This window comes from Mustela lutreola, chromosome 7, assembly GCF_030435805.1.
Source record: "Mustela lutreola isolate mMusLut2 chromosome 7, mMusLut2.pri, whole genome shotgun sequence".
NCBI lineage: Eukaryota > Metazoa > Chordata > Mammalia > Carnivora > Mustelidae > Mustela > Mustela lutreola.
Window position 1 is genome coordinate 28,613,111 of NC_081296.1, and position 14,859 is coordinate 28,627,969.

At 45.5% G+C, this 14,859-nt stretch overlaps 1 protein-coding gene across 1 annotated transcript in view; it reads left to right on the plus strand.

The window, feature by feature from the left end:
- CHRNA7 (cholinergic receptor nicotinic alpha 7 subunit) overlaps nt 1-13,992 on the plus strand; it is a 115,262-nt gene extending 101,270 nt beyond the window's left edge. The window contains exons 6-10 of the mRNA XM_059180213.1: nt 2,467-2,634; nt 3,912-4,106; nt 5,112-5,198; nt 7,878-7,987; nt 12,107-13,992. Of these exons, the coding sequence (XP_059036196.1) occupies nt 2,467-2,634; nt 3,912-4,106; nt 5,112-5,198; nt 7,878-7,987; nt 12,107-12,631 (1,085 nt within the window). The 3' untranslated portion in view covers nt 12,632-13,992. The remainder of the gene's footprint in view (nt 1-2,466; nt 2,635-3,911; nt 4,107-5,111; nt 5,199-7,877; nt 7,988-12,106) is intronic.
- The last annotated feature ends 867 nt before the right edge of the window (nt 13,993-14,859 follow it).

Genomic DNA, 14,859 nt, shown 5'->3' on the forward strand with positions numbered 1-14,859 from the left:
CTTCATTCACAGCACACAGCAAAGCTGGCCTTGTTTCTTGTTGTTGCTTACACATTCTTCCTCCTTAGCAGATGATAAGCATCCCGTGGGCAGATTCTGTGTTTACACGCCTTAGAACCACCACTAATCAACCAGGCACCTGGCCCACTTGTTCATAAATGAATGTGTGAGTGATTAAACCCATCAAAGGCAGATACCTCCCAATAATGTTTGTAGAGACCGGAGAACCACAGATTTCCAGGTTTTCTACCTGAAAGCATGTGCTTCCTTGCTGCTTCCCCTGTTCCTTCACCCCTCCCCCAGCCGAAGCTTGCTTTCTGCCTAACAGCAGGCCCCTGGGGGACTGAGGCTATGGGAGGAATCTTCCATCACACATGCATTCATTCTTTTTCCCCAGCCTGGGAGTTACAGTTTCTATTATGAGAGCTATTTTAGAAAATGATCTCCGGTAGTCATCAGTGTACAAGAATATGGTGCTGCACATTGTTTTGAGGGCGGAGGCTATTTTCAGCTACAAGAAGCAGCATTCCTGAGCCCTAGGCCACCTGTGTGCAGCAAACTCCTCTAGGGCTCCGTGCCTGTGTCCCAGCCTTCATGGCCCCAGGAGCCTGGGAAGGACAGGGCAGTTGTGCTGGGAGTGTGGGAGTCTCCCCTACTTTGGCAGGATCAGAATGGAGCACTCTGGCCTGGGGCAGCAAGCCTGTGCCCTGGGGTCATGTAGGACTGACCTGGGATGCTGTTCTGTTTATGCAACCAAGTACAGGCAAGAAAAAAAAAAAAAAAGTGTTTTGGGTGCATGATTTGAAATAAAGACTTGGTTATGAAATTCTATTTCATGTTTTTATTTTTAACAGGTTTATTATATAATTTACATATCATACGGGTCACCCATTTTAAGTACACGATTCAGCGATTTTTAATAAATTCACAGAGTTGTACAACCAATACCAAAATTCACAGAGTTGTACAACCAATACCAAAATCTAGTGTTAGAACACTTTTTACCACCCCAAAAGATCCCTTTTACCATCCCGCAGTTGATCCCCACCCTTACTGCCAGTCCTAAACCAGCACTGATCTGCTTTCTATCTCTACGGATACTCTTTCTCTGGCCATTTCATGGAAATGGAATAATTCAGTCATGGAGTTACATTTTCCACAAGCAGTGTGGGTTCAGGGGGATCTCGCCCATTAATGGGAGGGCAGCATCTGTGGATTCTGGCACAGAATTCTGGCAGACCTGGCACTTAAAGGAACTTGTGAGGATAGGACATTGTTTATCGTTTCCCAGCTTGGTTGTGGAGTGCAGGTTTGTGTTTGCAAGGCTGCTGAGTCCCTTCCACCATTCATTTTTTCTTTTTTCTTTTTTTTCAATTACTAGCAGAAATGTATGGAGCACTAACCCTGTCCCCAGGAATAGGGGGCACCCTTAGCTCTTTGTGCCTTCCACAGCCTTCAAGCCTTTTTCTGGGCAGGGAGGAGCACATGGGCATAAATTACTGAAGGGGGCTTATCTGGTTTCGTCTTCATAACCTGCCAAAAATTCACTTCCAACTTGTCTGAGGCTGAAGTCACTCTTTTCAGTGGAAACTTTTACTTGAGCCCAAGCACCGTCTTCCATTTAAACCTATCAGTCTAGATCTAAACTAGATCTAAACTAGTTAAAATTATCCATACACATGCACTGTGAAATGATGCCCCAAAGTTAACACATACATCACCTTACAGGGCTGGGTTTTGTGTTGTTTTGTTTTTCATGAGAATGTTTAAGATCTGCTCTCTTAGCACATTTCAAGTACACAGTGTTACTAACCAGAGTCCCCTTGCTGTACTGCTGATCCTCCAAATGTACCCCTTGACCAGCCCCTGTCCATTTTCCTACTTCCCCTAGGCCCCTGGGAACTCACTGTTTCTGTGAGTTCAGTTTTTTGTTCTTGTTTTTTTGTTTTTTTTTTCTTTTGTATTTTTACTTCAAAATCCACATGTAAGGGAGATCATAGAGTATTGTCTTTGGCTTACTTCAATTAGCAAGATGTCCTTCGTGGTCATCCGTGGTACTGCGAAAGGCAGGATTTCCGTCTTTTCTAAGCTGAATAGTATTTCACTGTGTGTGTGTACGCATTTGCATGTGTGTATGGTTTGATCATCTTTTTCTGTTTTTATTCATTCATCGATGAATACTTAGCTTGTTTCCATTCCTCAGCTGTTACTAATAATGTCGCAGTGAACATGGGGATGCAGTTCTCTCTCCCGGAGGGCGATTTTGTTTCCTTTGGATATATTCCCGGAAGTGGGGTCTCTGGATCATAAAACAGTTCTATTTTTAATATTTTTAGGAATTGCCATACTGTTTTCTAATGACTATACCAGTTCACATTCCACCAGCAGTGTGAATCTGCTGGGTATTTAAAGCCGGGCTTGGTCCCCTTCCATTTCGGTTTTCTGACTGTTTTCTTGCCCATATAGGCATATTCAAGAGCTCCTGCTACATTGACGTGCGCTGGTTCCCCTTCGATGTGCAGCAGTGCAAACTGAAGTTTGGGTCCTGGTCCTATGGAGGGTGGTCCTTGGATCTACAGATGCAAGAGGCAGATATCAGCGGCTATATCCCAAACGGAGAATGGGACCTTGTGGGTAAGCCCAGCAAAGACCTGAGACTAGCAGCCTTGTAGAAAGCTGCTTTTTAAAAAAAATATATATATATTTATAAAGCAGTACCCATTTATTAGCTCCTAGGGTTTTTTTTTTTCAATTTTTTAAATTTAAATTTTTTATTTTTTATTAACATATAATATATTATTAGCCCCAGGGGTACAGGTCTGTGAATCGCCAGGTTTATACACTTCACAGCACTCACCATAGCACATACCCTCCCCAGTGTCCATAACTCAATCACCCTCTCCCTAACCCCCCCCTCCCCATGAAAGTTGCTTTTTATTCCTGGGCTGGCTTTAAAAGTCTGGATTTTCCACTCTGGTTTCAGTGTAAGCATTTATTGAACCCTGCGGCAATCTCTATAATTTACTGAGAGCTATACAATAAGAAACAAAAAACAATTAGAAAATTCAGAGCTTTCCATGAGAAACGTGCAGCCATTTAAAGAAGTCAGTGCTAGTATAGGCATGACTATATTATTAGAATCTGCTCCATTCCTAAAATCAGGTTGGATAGCAAATTGCAGTTCACAAAAACCTATATTTGATTATTTTTAATAGAAAAAAATAGTAATTACATTTATAATGGTGTAAAATTCATAATGTATTATTTATAATCATGGTGTCTTAGACCATTCAGGCTGCTAAAACAAAATACCATCGATTAGGTGGCTTATAAACAGCAGAAATTTGTTTATCACAGTTCTGGAGGCTGGGAAATCCAAGATCAAGTCCAAGATCAAGGCATATCCAGTGTCTGCTGAGGCCCTGCTTCCTGGTTCATAGATGGCTGTCTTCTGTCTATGTTCTTACACAGCTGAAGAGATTAGGGAGTTCTCTGGGCCTCCTCTCTAAGGGCAATAATCCCATTCATGAGAGCTCTGTGCTCATGACTTAAGCGTGCCCCCCCAAAGTCCCCATCTCCGAAAGTCATCACTGTGGGGGTTAACATTTCAACATAGGAATATGTTAAACATATTCCTACGGGGACACAAACATTTACTCTATACCTCATCTAGTTCAGTCCATTAAAAAAAATTCTCCTGGTTTGCTCCAATATCACTAAGATACTCGTGAACAAATACACCAGAAAGAGTTTATTCAAACACTGATTACCCAGTTTTATTATTTTTTTTAAATTTTTTTTTGTTTTAGCACCTAACAAACTCCATGGTCATTTGTGTGATATGCCCATTAAAATAAACAAGCAGGGTAATTTTCTTCAGACACTGTTCCTTTCCCCTTTTGTTCATGGAGGAATCCCAGGCAAGCGGAGTGAGAAGTTCTATGAGTGCTGCAAAGAGCCCTACCCAGACGTTACCTTCACAGTGACCATTCGCCGCAGGACCCTCTACTATGGCCTCAACCTACTCATCCCCTGTGTGCTCATCTCTGCACTGGCCCTCCTCGTCTTCCTGCTTCCTGCAGATTCAGGGGAGAAAATTTCCCTGGGTAAGTGTCCTGATCTTGGGTGTGAGTCTGAGACAGGATGGGAGGCCCTTGCCTTGAGGTCAGCTCTCTAGGGATCCCGGTGGATGATGCAGGACATGTCATGGCTATGGGGGCAGAGATGTGGGGTCACACACTGACCTCCCAGCCCGGGTCATCTCCTCAACACCTCAGCCTCCTGATTTAGCTTCATGCTAGATGCCCAGTGCCCTTCTGAGAATCTGTAGGATCCTCCACAGAAGATGGGACTGCCCAAGAAGAGACTACTGGGTTCTGTCCTGAGGGGCATTACTTTCTCTTCTTGTGCCACCGCATCCTGTTTCTTGGGGAGCAGCTGGCCAGCATTTGTTATGCAGAGGCAACACTTTAGTTAGTTCAGTATCTGTTTGCATCTCTATATTGCTGTACACAGGAGAATTCCTTCCGATCATCCAATAGAAAGATAAGAAAACTAAGACTTAGAATGGTGAAATGAATTTCTCAACATCGTAAAGAGTTATTAAAGGTCATGTGTCATACATGTAGAAATCATCCTCAAACCCTTATCTTCTGACTGCAAGGCTCAGGCACATTAAGTGACTTATCCACAGTCACACAGGTAGTAAATAGCAAAGTCAAGAACAAAAGTGAGCTCTTAAGATTGTGTGGCTTTTTTGTCTTGCTTTGTTTTGTTCTTTGTTTCCCTGCTATATGTAACTACCTCTCAATTCTAATGTAATTAAGAAAACGAGAGATACTTGTGTTGAGTTCAGTAATTCATTTTGTATCCTTGTTCTAAAGTTCTGGCTCCTAAACTTACCTCGATCTGGGACTCTGATAATTGATGTGAACAGCCCCCAGAAAAAGGCCATACCCTTACAGACAGAGAAAGAACCCTGCATTCACTTTTAGGACATCACTGGTCCCTACCCCACACCTCCCTCCTTTGAATCTCAGATTAGGCACAGTTAATGGACTTGAGGCATTATCGTCTCTTTTGTCTCAGGCACTGCTGTGTTTATGTTTCAGGGATAACAGTTTTACTCTCTCTTACTGTCTTCATGTTGCTGGTGGCTGAGATCATGCCTGCGACATCTGACTCGGTGCCCTTGATAGGTAAGCAAATGTCAGGTCTCTTTTAAAGATGTGGGCTTAGTGAGGGTCCTGGATAGCCACATGGTCCCAGGAGGAGTGACTTTCTAGAACTGTTTGAGTGACCTACAGACTCTGCTTCCCTGGGTATATGTAAGGCAGTGTGGGGAGTCGAGCTTCATGGTTTGGCTTGAAGGTACAGAAATGCACCCTTCCTCCCATTGTTCTCCCCCTCACACTTATGCAGCCAGAGATTTTACCATTAGAGATTTGTCACTTTAGCTTTGAGTCATTGTTCTTCCACAAATTCTTTGTCAAAATCAGAGGAGCTCACATTTTAACTCTGAGATGCCTCAGTGTCTCTGGATAAAGTTAAAGCTTATGAGAAAATATAAACAGGATAAATATGTTTTGGACAAGACACATATAAATCATGACCTCCAGCCCAGGACAGGATGACAGAAACAGGAGATAGCATTGCCCGTGGCTGTGTACCTCCCTGGATTGGAATAAGCAGCAACGTGCAGAGGGGTGCTCAGAGGTCTAGTGGTCAGGATCTGCTACTTTCGCCACTACAGCCAGGGCTCTGTTCCTGGTCAGGGAACCAAACCTTCAAGCCAGTTTTGAGAATGGGAAGCAAACAGCCTCATAGGGGATATTAGGTTTAATATGAGCATCACTCCTCCAATTGGGTGATGGAGTTCAGAAAGACAAATGGAGTCTATGATTATTCCTGTTGCCCCGGCCACCTGAGGGCCACCCTGTGTGGTTAACAAGGGAGGGTGGGTCTAGGGGAGCCTATTTATCTTACACAGATACTCCCGGGCTTCACAAACTACAAAGGCAAGTTTCTCCTTTGTTCCTCTAATGTGTGATATTTTGACCAGAGAGAGACAGTATTGCTGTGAAAAGCCTTTGTGGGTGTTCCTAGTTCTCTCACTACCATCCAGACGTCAAGAAACCATGCTTCAGCCCACTCTTCCTACCTTCCAACACAATGCTTTCAGTAGAGACTTCAAACAGAAAGCAGGCTCTGTGGGGTAGAGGGCATCCCTGCCTTGACCGATGAACCGATGAGCAAAAGACATGGTTGGTGCATAGCCCATGTCTAGAAAGATGGGATTTCAGCTGTGGGGATCCTTTGACCCCACATGTCTCCACAGGTCTTTGTCTTGGTCGGCTAGGTTTGCTACAGTAAAATTCCACAGACCGGGTATCAAAACACAGAAATGTATTTGCTTATAGATCTGGAGGTTAGGAGTCAAGACCAAGGTGCCGGCAGGTTTGATCTCCAGTGAGGCCTCTCTGCTTGACTTGTGGATGACCACCCTCTTGCTGTGCCCTCACATGGTCTTCCCTGTCTGGGTGCATTCCTGGTACCCCTTTGTGTGTGCAAAGTTCCCCTCTTACAAGTACACTAGTCAGATAGGATCAGGCCCAACTCGAAGGACCTCATTTTAACTTAACCCCCTTTTTAAAGGCCCTGTCTTCAAATACAGTCATATTCTGAGATACCAGGGGCTAGAGCTTCAACATATAAATATAAACTCAGCCCACAGAAGTCACAGTTTTGTTCTACCTCCTTCCTTTTCTTAGAGATCCCTGGTGCTAACTTGAAGTCTCAGATACCCTTCTCTCACAGCTTCTCACATGTACCGCTTGATTCCCGCAGTGGGGCAGTGACTTCCTTCCTGCCCAGAGAAAAGGAGGCATTCTTAACCGAGTGTGTGGCCATGCACTTAGCCTCTGCACCAGGATGTCCTCTGCTTCAAGCTCAGCCCCCTTGAGCTGAAAGCCACACCAAAGGTTTAGTAGAGTTGCCAACCAAGGAATGTCTTCCCTTCGCCAGGCTTTCTTCTAGATCCTCAGCTCATATAATTGCTAATGCCTGCACCAGCCCCACAAAAGAAGGCATTGCCATCCTTGTTATACTGCTGAAGAACCTGAGGCCCAGACAGGCTGAGTAGCCTGTCTAAACTCATAGATGTCTGAACTCATGGTTGGAGGCAGTGGGTTAGTGGAGAGCTGTTTAGGATGTGCCGTGCTTCTCATGTGGACCAAGGAGGAGAAATTCATCCTTGCCCACCGGAGCTGAAGCTGGCATTCTCAGCCAGGGAAGTCCCTGTCTTTCACGTTTTCTTCAGACACCTGACACCTCCTCCTATCTCTCATTACATGGGACCAGGCTCATTTGCCACCTGACACCTCCTCCTATCTCTCATTACATGGGACCAGGCTCATTTGCCACACTAATTCTAAGTACCCTGCCAGTGATGCCCAGGTTTGTCCTTATGACACCCCGGCCTCCAGCATGTCCCTGGCCTACAGTCATCACGATGGGGACCAGACCTTCACTACCACCATCACAGTCCACAGCCTTTGTCCTAGGAACAACCTTATCAGCGTCCTGTGAGGCACTGTTAACCCTCCCTGGAGGAGGAGGCTGGCGGAATCACAAAAGTGGGGTCAGCCAAGCCAAGCAGCTGGCATGGATGGGAAAGCTGGTCCCCGTGCTCCAGGCTGGCCTCTGCCTGCCAAGAGTGTGGGCGGGGGTTCTGGAGGCCTGTAGACAGTCCTGCCCTGCTCCAAGCTCTGCCACATGGTCCCAGGCAGTCAGAGATCGCCATCTGGTTCTGCCTTCCATGCCATGATGCCTGTGCCGTGGAGGGCCCGGGGCTCACCCTACATCTCTTGTCTCCGCAGCCCAGTACTTTGCCAGCACCATGATCATCGTGGGCCTCTCCGTGGTCGTGACGGTGATCGTGCTGCAGTACCACCACCATGACCCCGACGGCGGCAAGATGCCCAAGTGGGTGCGTCCCTCCTGCTCTTCACCACAGGGAGTCAGGGGCCCTCAGCGTGGGTGACTCCGCAGATGAATTATCTGTTTTAAAACTCCCACCGACAGCTAGCAGCCCTCAACACAGAGCCATGTATCCCACAGGACCTCATCGGTCCGCACTATTGTATTATCTCTGGCCTGTTACGGTGAGCATGCTCTTAGGGGCCCATGGCACTGTTCTTGCAACCTGACATTCCAGAACGGGGCCCACACACTGGCCGCTCTCTACATTTGGCTACCAGTGTGTTTCTAAAACGTTTCGCACGTACGCTGTGGAGAACAGGACAGTGGTTGGAAGAAGCAGAGGAGATAAGCACCCAGCCATGTGGCTGGATCTTCCAAACAGAATGAAGACCAACGGGGTGAGAGAGAGTGAGCCATGTATTAACACAGGTAGTTAGTGCCTGGACGAATGCCAGCGTACCACAGGCTTATCTAATAAAGGTTAGTGCTTACCAGTGGGCAGGGGGGGCTAGGATAAAAGCAAAAGGGAAAAAGATAAATGATTGAATATAACAGCCTATTATGTCAGCCCTGGGCCATGCCATACCTTCCCAGCTCCTGCTCAGCACTGGGCACTGGGATATAGGCAGATGCTTACCAAGCTGTGCCCTTGGGAGTCCGGGATCAGAAGCTCCATTCCGTTCCTCACCTGACACTCAGGAAACCTTGATTAGGGCCAAGTATGGCCTGGGCTTTCCTCACCTCAGCACACTGTGACAACACCCAGGGCCAGGGGAGGGATGGATCCTTACTTGGGCCCTGCAGACCTTCCAGTGTTCTTGTCCAGAGAGCATGGCCTGGGCACAGCGGGTTCTGAAGGAGCCCTCTCTTGTCAAAACAAGGCTGTGTTCTTTGGAGATCTATAACCTTGCATCCAAGTTTGGATCCCCGCCCCGACACACACACACTAAATGCAGGTGCAAGAAGTCAGGGACATTTTGTGAACCTCTGGGAAGAAAGCATTCCCAGGCCTTCTAAAACTATTCATTGTGCAATAATTTACAGTTACTCAAAGTGATTGGAAAGACCAATTTAAATTTTTTTTTTTTTTTTACTTTACCGAGTTACTGTGTCCTCTTAGATTCTTTTTACAGTTACCCAAAGTGATTGAAAAGACCAATTTAAATTTTTTTTTTTTTTTTTTTTTTTTTTTTTTACTTTACCGAGTTACTGTGTCCTCTTAGATTCTTTTCCACAGCAATTTCATACACTTAATAACGACTTTCTCTCGTAGCTCATTGCATCAGCACTGGAATGAGCCCCCAGAAATGGTGCTGTCTCCTACATATGTCCCATCACTGCAGTCCGTGGGCTTGTTTTGAGAAGGTCCCCCCATTAAAAAGTGGGACACATTTGCACATATTCACTACATTGTCATCTGACTTTTACAGCCCTGACACACTTTCTGGCTACCTTCCTTCCATTTGAAAAAGGTAATACATTCACATGTTTCAAAAGTCAAAGTGAAAGTTAAATCATACGGAAGGAAATCCTGCTCTCATTCCCAGCCCTCACTGTGCTTCCACCACCAATACTGATAGCCATTTTAAGCAATTTCCCCATTATCCTTCAAGTGTTTATGCAAATGTAAAACTAAAAACACATATTATCATTCCTTATGTTTAAGACACAAAACCATTTTTAAAGACCTGATAGTATTACTGCCCAGAAAAAAAAAAAAATCTTAATTAAGAGTCTATGCTGATTATTCACCTCTCAGCACGGGAGTGTATTAAAACCAATGGCTGCAAATGAAATATGAAGCTTGGATCTCTCACTTTCAATTTATATAACCTCCTGCATTTTTCTTTCTTTCTGTGTGTATTTGAAAAATAAATAGCCTCCAAGGAACTTTTATTATGATGTGTTGCTATGAAGAAGATATTGCCGGTGCCGTGGCATTATGTGACATTTACACAGCCAGACACAAAACCATAACCCAACAGAAGAGGTCATGAGCACAGTTTGATAAGTGTCAAGAGGATAATTGCATCTTTGGAAATGCTTTAGCCTTGAAAGCTAATGATTCAAGCCATGGAACTCAGAACAGACTTGGTGGTGTGGACCACATTAGCTTGAGATGTGCTCCAGGGTAGGCACAGACTCCCCTGCCCCCCGCCCCCCGCTACACACACACACACACACACACACACACTCCATGTGTATAGCTGTCTCTGGGCTTGGACGCACTCGCTGCCCAATGCATTTCCTTGAAGTGGGGGTTGGGCTAAAGTCACAGGAGTGTTGAAAAAGACTTCATAGACCCTTTCACAGATGAGCCGTGAAAGCCTAAACGCATAGATGGCTTGCTTACTGTGTGACCTTGAGCCAATTTATTAGCCTCTTTGAAGCCTCAGTTTCTTTTTCTGTAAAATGGGTGGGGAAATTATACTCACTTCACAAAGGCCCTGATAGGAGCAACTGAACTGGCATGTCTTCTCAGCCTCCTGTGGAGGGCCAGACTGACCTGCAGATTCATGGGGTGCCATATGTCCCTGCTCCTTACTGGTCATGGAAAACCCTCCAGGGTATGCAGACAGGCATTTCCCGGCTCTGGAGATTTGTCCATAAGGTGTGGGCACGATATACAGAGTGCCTCTGCCCTGAGCAAAGGGTTCTCTTTACAGCTGGAGTGAACCTGCACTTATGCTTCTTGTTCTTTTCATTGCCTGTCTCCAGACAGGTCTACTGCAGTTATCTCTGAGAAGATGCCATCAAAGTGCTACAGGCATAAACTTCACAACTTACTGCCTGTACTTATAGATGGGAAACGTGCCTTTTATGTTGCTGATGGAACTCACCGCAATCCTAAACCAAAATTAAAATTGGTATCTGGATAACTTCAGGGAAAGGGCCCACTCTTCCCACACTTGTCTCAATTAAGTTTCCAAGAAATTTTTTAACCTGAATTAAGGCTTTGCATGGCTCCCTCTTTTCATTAGAGGGAAAAACCAGAAATCTCAGTGATTTCTCTCCAGCATCTTCTGCACGTAGGCAGTATATGTTGATAAAACATGTTAAACCAGAGGTCAGCCAACTGTGGCTCCAGTGGTCAAATCTGGCCTACCAACTGCTTTTGCAAATAAAATGTTAGTAGAAAAAAGCCATGTTTATTTTTTTACAAGCTTTCTATACTTTATTAATAGCTGAGTAGTTACAACAGAGACCTTATGGAGGTTATTATGTGGCCCCTTAAACTCTGCCAACCCCTGCTTTCGACTTTTCCAAGTACTTTCCTGCACATCATCTGACTGTCCTCATTGCAGCCTAATGAATTAGGTTAGAGGTCCCTAAACTTTCCTGGTTCACAGCTCTTTTAGTGTCTTGTGGATTTTTTTCACAGGCCCTAGGGCAAAAACAAAAACAAAAAAACCCCACCTAATGGATCTCTTTATTAAGGTGGTCAAAATAATGTACTAAGTATTTATGTCCTGACCCCGAGGCACCTGTTGGCACAGCACACCCCTTCAAATCTTAGGAGCACAGTGCCCCCATTTTCTGTTCCATGTTGACTTTCTTGGCACTTGCTTTTCACCAGGACAAAAACCTGCTTTGCCATCCTTACAAGGGACCCGGTGTTCCAGCAGGCACTATTTCAAGCGGGGTTCATGCAGCATCTGATAGGTGTCACGGAGTTCCCCTTGAAAGTTTTAAAATCTCCAGCGGTGTGCCCCTGCAAGTCTGCCCTGGCACTGGGATGCCCCACAGACAGCTGGGTATGATGGTTGCTGGTGGAGGATGGGGGAAGATTGGAGAGGGAAGGTGACTTATTTTGTTTACACATCTCAGGCAGGGCTCTGTTTCCAAGACAGCTCTCTCCTCCCATATGCCTATTTGTCCCAAGACTGCAGTGTGTCTGCCACTGAGAATTCCGCTCATTCCCAGGGTGACTTTCTGGATTGGTTTATTCTAGGCTCACATTTGACCCAACCATTGCAACACGTTGGCACTGCTTGCCTGTGTAAACTCAGGGAAGAAGTGGGAGCCTGGCTCCCCCAGGAACCCCTTCCCCCCACAAGTAGGGCTGTGATCAGGACCCGCTGATGCTCGCTTCCACCTGCTCCTAACTTCCCTGTTGTCTCCCCAGACCAGAGTTATCCTTCTGAACTGGTGCGCATGGTTCCTGCGCATGAAGAGGCCGGGGGAGGACAAGGTGAGGCCGGCTTGCCAGCACAAGCAGCGTCAGCGTCGCTGCAGCCTGGCCAGCGTGGAGATGAGTGCGGTGGCCGGACCGCCCACCACCAACGGCAACCTGCTCTACATCGGCTTCCGCGGCCTGGATGGGGTGCACTGTGCCCCCACCCCCGACTCAGGCGTCGTGTGTGGTCGCATGGCCTGCTCCCCCACGCACGATGAGCACCTCCTGCATGGTGGGCAGTCCTCCGAGGGGGACCCGGAGCTGGCTAAGATCCTGGAGGAGGTCCGCTACATCGCCAACCGCTTCCGCTGCCAGGACGAGAGCGAGGCCATCTGCAGTGAGTGGAAATTCGCGGCGTGCGTGGTGGACCGCCTGTGTCTCATGGCCTTCTCTGTCTTCACCATCATCTGCACCATCGGCATCCTGATGTCAGCTCCAAACTTCGTCGAGGCTGTGTCGAAAGACTTCGCTTAACCTGGTCTTGGTCCCCAGCATGTAGGAAACGCACCGACAGGCGATGCCGTTGGCTTGGGGAGAATCTGGGGTGCTACACTAGACATGGGGATGCTGATGTACCCAGAGCGCTCGCTGCCAGTCATATCCGTTATAGTTTCCTTGTTACTTTGAATAATACAATCTCAGCACGTTTTGTTGAACCCTCTCAGATGGGCTACTTGATATTCTTGGAACATCCTTAGGGTCACTAGGACCACTGAAAGCTGTTTTTGCCCATTCCCCAATGCCTGGTGAGCCCTTCAGAGAGGTCAGGGTGGCTCCAGATCGCCAGGGGAGGCCTGTACAGTTGGTTTTGCATGCCTGCATGTCACTTGCCAGAAGGCCTATTTGAAAATTCAACATAAGCTTTTGCTTGTTTACAAACCTCGAAGGAAAGTAACAATAATAGTATTAAACCACCCTCACTAGATCCATTCAGATAATTGGTAAAAGGACACAAAACTAAAAGGAAAAACCTAACTGCTCGTTTTTCTGTGATTCAGATTTTATTTTTCTCTGCCATAGATGGTAGAGAGAGACAATTTTACACTGCTCCTGCATTTTATTAGAGAGAGAAAGAGGCATAGTTGGTCTTTTAAATTATGCTTTTACCAGTCTGATTTTCTGCCAAGCTACCCTGTGGTGGGAATCAGGAGGGACATAGATGTATGTTGATTCTGAACTAGGACCACACCTGGCCCAGTCCGGGGGATGTCTGTAGATACCAGGGGACTCCCAAACTTCCTATGCTGCCCTCAGACATTGGGGAGCTGAATTTGCTCTATTCTGAAAAACCCAAAGGGCAAATAGAATTCTGTTAAAATTATAAGCCCAATGTAATAGCTAAAGTTAAATTAAGCCAGCTATGTGTGTGTTTGTGTGTGTGTGTGTGTGTTTAATAATGCATTAGATGTTTCTCATGTACTTGAGTTGATTAGTCTTAGAAAATTGTGGGTCTGTACAAATGCACAATATAAAGTGAAAGTATGCTATGCCTTTCCTTATGTGTCAAGGCCAAGGAGCAGGATCTGGGACCTTTCTGGTTCCTTGTATGGCAGGAACTGGGAAGGGGATGATGTGGGCAGCAGCTTTCCTGGAGCAGTAACTCCAGTCTCTGGCTTTTAGGGATCTGCTTTCGCACAGCTCAACAGCTCCAACGTTAGCCCAGAAAGGTAGCTTGAAAAGGTAGATTCACTGGAGATAAGCATTTTGAAAGCAAAGGAATCTTTCATTTTAAACCTGTGTGGTGACAGAATTCTCTAGTTACATTATCTAGCTGACAATGGTCACTTTGACTCTTCCCAGTTTCCTTATTTTTTAATGCAATCAGAAGGAGACACGTGCCCTGGTTTAATTCCATCAATGGTGATACCTTATATGCAGATATGGAAACACTGCCAATCAGGAAATCTTCAAGCAGATCTTCAGAAAAGACTCAAACAAGTTTCCAGCTATGTCTGTTTTTCTGAGTTGTAAGTCACTTATTATTTTAAGATGCATCATCAATTAAATAACAGCTTTTGGGAATGTGACAATGATATACCTTTCCTTAAATGTAAACATTGATTTTAAGATGTGTATGTTTTTTTGGAGATGGTAAATGTGCAGAATCTACAAAGTATATTAAGTGTATAATAAAACATACCAAGCTCTGTGTTAAAACAAAAAAAAAAAAAAAAAAAGAAGGAGACACAACAAAATCTCTCCTGCTCTGTTGTTTCATCTAGAAACAGATCAGAGCTCAAAACCGCAGAAGGCTTTGAGCTCCTGGAGATCTTTAATTTGCTTCTAACCCCTGAGATGAGTGTATTATGAGGGAAGATTATGTTTTCAGAGAGAAAGAAATGACTTTTCTCCGGCCATTTATTTCACTCATTTCTGGGTAACGCACATGGATTTGTTTGCACTGAGGAGAATGGAGGCTTGGGTATGCTCCGAGTGTGGGTGTGCATGAAAGCTGAGTGTGCAGCTGCAGAGGGGCAAGCAGGTTGATAAGTGAGGGCATTCTAGCTAACGTCACGCCATTTGGAGCAGGGTTGTCCTCAGAGTTCAGCCGTTCTACATGGGATGGATGAACAATGCACAATCTTTTCTTTCCTTTTTTTTTTTTTTTTTTCCTATTGTAGACACAAGTAGAAGTGTTTTGATATATAAGAGAATGCTTCATTTCTTATTGCTACCTGAAAACCTCTGTAACACTTTTGCTT